Source organism: Engraulis encrasicolus, chromosome 22 (genome assembly GCF_034702125.1).
Source record: "Engraulis encrasicolus isolate BLACKSEA-1 chromosome 22, IST_EnEncr_1.0, whole genome shotgun sequence".
NCBI classification, from domain to species: domain Eukaryota; kingdom Metazoa; phylum Chordata; class Actinopteri; order Clupeiformes; family Engraulidae; genus Engraulis; species Engraulis encrasicolus.
In genome coordinates this window covers 25,842,451-25,849,706 of record NC_085878.1, presented here as the reverse complement: position 1 = coordinate 25,849,706, position 7,256 = coordinate 25,842,451, and the positions used below count along the sequence as shown (strand labels likewise).

At 46.9% G+C, this 7,256-nt stretch overlaps 1 protein-coding gene across 4 annotated transcripts in view; it reads left to right on the top strand.

Annotated features, from left to right (window-relative positions):
• The first annotated feature begins 751 nt into the window (after positions 1-751).
• tle3b (TLE family member 3, transcriptional corepressor b) overlaps positions 752-7,256 on the top strand; it is a 40,652-nt gene continuing 34,147 nt past the window's right edge. For 3 of the 4 annotated variants that reach the window (XM_063188121.1, XM_063188120.1, XM_063188118.1), the window contains exons 1-5: positions 752-1,202; positions 1,934-2,155; positions 2,929-3,029; positions 3,357-3,420; positions 5,714-5,758. In XM_063188121.1, the coding sequence (XP_063044191.1) occupies positions 2,132-2,155; positions 2,929-3,029; positions 3,357-3,420; positions 5,714-5,758 (234 nt within the window). In that variant the 5' untranslated portion in view covers positions 752-1,202; positions 1,934-2,131. Of the gene's footprint in view, positions 2,156-2,928; positions 3,030-3,356; positions 3,421-5,713; positions 5,759-7,256 lie in introns of all 4 variants that reach the window. The other variant, XM_063188119.1, reaches the window with a different exon arrangement.

Here is a 7,256-nt window from a genome sequence, read left to right as displayed (position 1 = left end):
ATAGCCCGTGTTGAATAAAAGACAAAGCATTTAACTAATAAATGCATAGAAGCAACAAATTGTAAGTGCTACATTAAACATTTATTCTATATTTGACCAAAGACGAATTGAGGAATAAAATAACTAAAATTAGTTTTCGCAGGAAACAGAGGGCATCTTGTGACTCCTTCTCGTGCGGGCGCTCGCATGGTTGGGTCACCAAAGCTTACAATAGTAAAAACATGGGTCCCTTAAGAAAAAGGTTGGGAACCACTGATATAGAGACTAAGCTAACCTTAATGAATGAGGTAGATTTCTGTTTATTTGGTCTGAATTCAAGGACATTTCATGGTGTCCTTAGCAAAAGGCTGAAGCAAAAGCAACCCCACATTGCACTACTATAGGCACAGGCTTGACACAGCCTTCTTGTTTAATTATAATCATGCAGCATCCTGACAATTTATGGCATAACTAGTGATCATCATCTGCAGGCCATAAGAAACGATTTCGCTTGACAATATTTTAGAGATTTGTCCTCGTGTTGACAATTGTCATTGTTGAAAGTAAGCTGTTTGACCGGGGAGAAACCTGTTTAGATCCAAAATGGCGTATATGAGGTCAGATTTTACAGACCAATCCACATGCCGCGAAACGACGAACCCCACGTGGGTACCTCTCTTCCATTGGCCAGCGAAGTAAAAATCTTTCTCTGAATCTGATTGGTCTGTGAGTGTCGTTCTCGCGGCAGTTGAATCCTCGTGTCAGTGGGCAGTCTGTGTGTGGTACGGCAAGCGGTGGAGAGACTGGGTAGAGTGAATACAGGCGACTGGTATGCTTGAACGTCAAACTTTTCAATTTCTAACCTCTTCAAATTCACAATCACGGATTTTGTGATCTACACCCTCTTCACACTGAACAACGTGGGACCACGAAGGACTTTTTTTCTGACCTGAGGACAGCGGCGAAGACACAATCGACTGCTGCCCGACGTCCAATCGGAAAAGCAGTCTCGAGGCGCTTCGAGCTGCTCCTGAGATCACTACACGTTCTAAGAAGCCCACTGGATTGTTCCTATCTTGCGCCTGTTTTCTAACTAGATCGTTTTTCGATCCGTGAAGTCACAACCCCAGCATCCTGGTGGTTTTGGCATTACCGTGGAAGGAATAATTGCTGTTGCCTACTCGTAATCGTGGACGGAGGTTGAGGCGTTGTGGAGACAAAAGGTAAAACAGACGATGGCTTTCAGGAGGTTGAGTTGCAGCGTGATAGCGAGGCTTCTGTAAGGTTACAGCGTTTACTGTTGTCCGATTGACGTAAGTTGGCTTGTAACAAGTCGTATTGACAAAATCAGCCAACGTTTTGAAGTAGAAAGCCTTTTCATCTTTGAGATTGAATTGATTAGTCATGTAGGGTATTTGTAGCTTCCTAGAAGGTACGTTTCCCACAAAGTAAATTATACGACATTTTACCAGTCGAATGGATATCAATTTTATGTACGTTTATTTTGTTTATTTGTTGAAGCTAACGTCAGCTACTGAGGGGTAATGTTAACGTTAGCCAGCGAGCTACAGCTATGTGCCATTTTGCGGCTCACTGAATAAGTAATATCGCCATCGTGGTTCATGTTTTGTCCGTATTGTTGTTTTTAAGAGGCTTTATGATGGTACTCCAAACAAGTTCTGCTTGTTTGAAATTGTTGATAGTCGAATGAGTTGTGTGGGATACACCGTATTTGGTTTAATTGGCGAGCTTCGGTTTGTATGTAATGAACCGATTCAACATGAATTGCTTGCATAGTTGTCGCCTCAACTGACGGTTCCTTCCCAAGCACTCTCGTCCTCCAAAGAAGAGTGGCTGTTTGTGGTAGCAATATTATCTGTGCAATCCAGCCAACGCTCTGTTTTGTTTTTCTTTTCCCTTTTTTTGTACTGGTTTTTCATCGGCTGCCGTCAAGGATAAGGAGGTTAAAATTCACCAACGGAGATCGAAAGAGCAAAAGGATTGGGTCGAAGTGTGTTTTCCTCCGACTGAAGACTGGGCTTTGTCCGAGCGCCAGTGTGTGCTGGGAGGGGTGGCGGGCCGTTGCTCATCTACTCGGATTACTGAAAACGCCAGATTTTCTGGATTCCCCCTCTGAAAGGATACATTGAAGATGTATCCACAAGGCCGGCATCCGGTGAGTAACCTTTGATGGAATATAAATTATAGCAGTATATCTGCGTTAACGTCGCTAATTACCTTGTCAGCCATTAGCGCGTGATCTGCGCTTCATCTCTTGCCTAATGTCTATTGTGGACTGTTCCGTCGTCGTCTTGGCCATGAGACGCGAAACTAGCTCTCGCTGAAACAGGGGATCACCGTAAACAAAAGATTCTCTTTCGGGTTATGAGAGTGTTTACGACGTAACCGTGACTGTTCTGGTTACCGTCTGAGGGGGGAAATGTCGACTCTTATCTTCCAGACGATGTCACGAAGGAACCCTTTGAAGCTTAAATCGTGTTTGGGGTGGTAGAATTGTTTGCAATGCTTTGCGGCTTTGCTGAGTCTAACAGATAGCAGGCTCTTGTTTTCTGTGTCCGGTGGGGTGCACTGACCCGTCAGAAAGAGCACTGTTGACTGATGGTGCTTATTCTCACCAGTATAAAGAACCAACGACAGCCAAGGCTCGAGGGAGTATCCCAGCCACTTCTGTCAAGGCGCTGTTTGAATCAGCCTTGAAATATGATTTTAACAAAGCCCTAATACTGTCACATCTAACCACCCATTGGTTTCATAGGTTGCCCTAAAATACGTACATTTTATTACTGGATCCTTCCCACCCTCAATTGTGGATTGTGAGGCGAATGTCGTTTTTATTGTTCTTCCTCCCCTCATTTGAAGCGGTTCCAGTGAGCTTGTAGTGGTTGTGTAGTGTAGTGTACTAATTGCAATGTCAACACTGCGTTTCAGGCGCCCCATCAGCCAGGTCAGCCTGGATTCAAATTCACTGTTGCTGAGTCCTGTGACAGGATCAAAGACGAGTTCCAATTCCTGCAAGCCCAATATCACAGGTAAATGAATAACTTTCCCCAACGAACAAAAGCAGTTGATTTTGTAAAGTGTAATGCAATATTTGCGTCCTGCCATTTCCCCCCCCTGCATGTTTGGTTGATTATATTATATTAACGTGTAATTGGAGGGGTGCACGGTTAATTTGATAGGGCTTGGGTATTATTAAATTTGTAGTTTAACTTGAGGGGAACTGAATGTCTCATTATCTGTATGTTCATCTACCTAACTGGAATAGTGTGTGTGTGCGTTGGCCCCTACCAGCGCAGGGAAATTACATGAAATATTCCTCTAATCTCTTCCAACCTCTCATCTTTAATCCTCCCCAGTCTGAAGGTGGAGTACGATAAACTGGCTAATGAAAAGACAGAGATGCAGCGCCATTACGTCATGGTAAGAACGCTAATCAGATCACTTGTTTGCATTCATTTGTTTGTGTGTGTGGGAATATAAAAACAAATACCAGGGCAAGTCCTGTCTGTAAAGAGCAGTGGGGGGTTGGGTGGTGGTGATGGAGTAGGTTGTTTACAACCTCTGTCCGGACATTTTTATTTAATTTTATCAGAGTGATAGCACCCATAACATTGCCGTCTCTGGCTGGTTTATTTGTATATGTGATTCAGGATTCCACAGCGGGTGGGGAGGAGGTGTGTGTGTGTGTGTGTGTGTGTGTGTGTGTGTGTGTGTGTGTGTGTGTGTGTGTGTGTGTGTGTGTGTGTGTGTGTGTGGTAGTTTGGAAGGTTGAGTGAGGCGAGGTGTGAAATGGCAACAGGGTCAGATGTCCAGGGCTGATTGGAGAGAGGGAGAATGAATGAATGAAAAAGCGAGCGAGCGAGCAGGTGAGAGAAGGAGAGAGAGGGAGAAAGAAAGAAAGGAAAGAGAAAAAGAAAAAAAAAGTGAGCGAGTGGAGGTGCCTGATTGCCCAGGCAGGAGTGTCATGCTGGCCTGCCTGGAGGCTGGAGGCTGCTCTCTTCTCTTCTGTTATCAGCGGTTCAGCAGCAGCCTCCCCTCTCCCCTCTCGCCCGTGGGTGCCAGTCATTAGTCAGGCTTCCCTTGTTCTCCAACTGCCCCGCAGCCCTAACCCTGCGAATAGCTATGCTAAGGTACATTTAACCCACTCACTCACTCACTCGCTCGGGCTGCTGCCGCAAATTCCTAGGGTGCCATTTTCAGTTATGAAAGGAAAGTGAAGAGGTGGAAATAAAGAAGTATGGACAATTATTGGTTTGTGGAGAGAGTTGAAAATAATAGGTAAAAAAGGAAAGAAAATAATCACGGGAGGGTGTATTTTGTTCCCTTATTTGTTCTGCTGCGTGGAACATAAATTCTGCTAATCAGTTATGTAATGGCGAAAGGTTTTGGCCCGGCCTTAACCGAGCGCGCCTCCCTTATCTGGTGTGTACACACTAGGATTGACTTGACACAGTGGTACTTTTGTTAAATATTACTTTTCGCCGGAATGCGGCACAGGTTATTCTAAGAGGCCCGCGTGTTAGATAAACAGGAAGGAGGCGGTCGACAAAAAAAGTTGATCTGTCTGGTTTTACCAGCACTGCGATTTGCTATTGTCTCTGGCTTCTGCTATCAACCTTCATTCCTTCTCTCTCTCTCTCTCTCTCTCTCTCTCTCTCTCTCTCTCTCTCTCTCTCTCTCTCTCTCTCTCTCTCTCTCTCTCTCTCGCTCTCTCTCGCGCTCTCTCTCGCGCTCTCTCTCGCGCTCTCTCTCTCTCGCGCTCTCTCTCTCTCTCTCTCTCTCTCTCTCTCTCTCTCTCTCTCTCTCTCTCTGTTACTCCCACTCCTCCCACAAAGACTGGCTTGCTCAGCAGCACCCAGATTTGTGTCGTTTATAGATATCTCCTTCGTTTTCGCTACAGTAACTCCTCCTCTCAAGAACAGAGCTGTGAAATAAACTAAGCAAGCCAAGCCAAAGAAATACAAAAAAAAAGAAACAATGTGAGCGAGCCAAGCCCACAGACAGTGGTGAGGAACTGAGTGGTATCATGGCCTGAGAGAGAGTGTGTGTGTGTGTGTGTGTGAGTGAGAGCGCAAGTGTGTGTGTGTGTGAGGGAGTGAGCGAGACAAGGGGAACGATTTTGAAGAGTTAATCAGTAACTCACTCGGCCAGATAGTTCCTCTCCCCATCTCACGCTGGCGGTGAAGTAAGATATTTTTTTTGACACGCCGCTATCCGCCCCGGCCCAGGGAGCAGTGTGTTTCCACACCGAGGCTAGGCGGCTCCGCCACACACACACACACACACACACACACACACACACACACACACACACACACACACACACACACACACACACACACACACACACACATACAGACATGCAGACACACACACACATACAGACATGCAGACACACACACACATACAGACATGCAGACACACACACACGAACACATACAGACAGACACACACACAGCTGCACTCCGACCAGAGTCTGGGTTATCTTCGATGAGGCAGAGATCAGAGAGACAGATCAGAGAGGGGGTGTGCAGGGGAGGGAGTGGGAAGGGAGCGTGTTTTGTTAGAGGGAGAGAGATAGTGGGAGTGTGTGTGTGTGTGAGGTACTTGCTTCTCAGGTATTGTGAAACACTGTGGCCTTGTCTCTGGTGTTGCGAATAAGCACATGCATGCATGTTTTTTCACCTTCTCTTATCTCTTCCTTATTCTGCAGTACTACGAGATGTCATATGGGCTGAACATCGAAATGCACAAGCAGGTATGTACCTCCCTTTAGAAGTCTGATCTTCCTCTGTTTGTGAAAGCCTGTGTGTGTGGGTGATAATGTGGCATATACTCTGTAGAATGTATTTGTGTCTTGGTTTGTTGCGGGGGCTGTTATGTATGTGTGCGTGTGTGTACGTGTGTGTTTGGCGGAATGTGTCAAGGGCTGGGGCCTGCTGAGGTCAAGGTGTGTGTGTGTGTGTGTGTGTGTGTGTGTGTGTGTGTGTGTGTGTGTGTGTGTGTGTGTGTGTGTGTGTGTGTGTGTGTGCGTGTGTGTGTGTACACTTGCTCAGGCTGCCACAGGGTGAACTGAGGAGAGCAGCCATCTTAGGCACGACCACCGCCTGCCTCCACTTACGTGCGCGCATACACACACACACACACTCTCACACACAACCGTAAATGGTATGTGTGTGTGTACACAGCCCTAGAGCCAGACTCTGAAAATGCTGACAGGCTAACAGCACACAGGGCTCTGATGGAGCTGCTTTGATAAGATTAAAGTGAAGACTTTGGCAGGGGCGGGGGTGATGGGACTGAAGTGAATACGCCGCGCTGTGGACAGAGAGAGGTAGAGAGAGAGAGATAGAAAAAGAGAGAGAGAGGGAGGGAGGGAAGGAAGGAAGGAAGGAGAGAAGCCAGCAAAAGATAAAACCTCATTAGGTCAGCTGCTTTGCAAAGGAAGTATTAATCAGACAAGGGGAGGAGATGGAGAAGAGAAAAGGAGGGAGGAAGGGAGAGAGGGAGAGAGCAAGCGGGAGAAAAAGTAATTGGTGTGCAAGTACAGGCATGGGGCCTTGTCGTCAGTGCGGCGTGATGAAGAGAGCGGGGGTCGCTAGTTAAAAGCCGTCCGCAGCACAGCACTGGGGATGTAGCAAATGATGGCAGAGCCGCTAGCACAGCTCTAAGCCATGTACCCGGTGAAACGAACAAAAAAGAAAAGAAAAGAAAAAAGAAACATGGCTGCCACCGCCTCTGCTGAAGCCACTGCTTCCACCCAAAAAAAAAAAAACGGAATGGTGATTTGCAGCTCTGTCGCCCCAGCGGGACACGGGAAATAAATATTTAAAATAAATAAATAAACAGGCTAGTAAATACATAAATAAACGAATGAATAAACTGAGGCGTAAACAGTGGCGGCGCGGCTGTGTCATTAGCGGTGGAGTTATGATGAATGGGGGAGGCTGGGAAGGGCAGCTCCTAAGGGGGGGGGGGGCTTTATGAGGCTCACCCCCCCAGGCCCCACAAGGTTAATGGTGTCTGCTGCTCAGGATGGGGTGAGGAGAGGAGAGGGAGGGGAGGAGGGTGTAGAGGAGGTGGAGTAGAGGGTGGAGAAGGAGAGAAGGGTGGGAAGGAGAGGCACTGGAACAGCATGCGTGATTCATCAGCCCTTTCCTGTGTGTGTGTGTGTGTGTGTGTGTGTGTGTGTGTGTGTGTGTATGTGTGTGTATGTGTGTGTCACCAATCCAGATGTCTCTCATGGCTCCAGATCC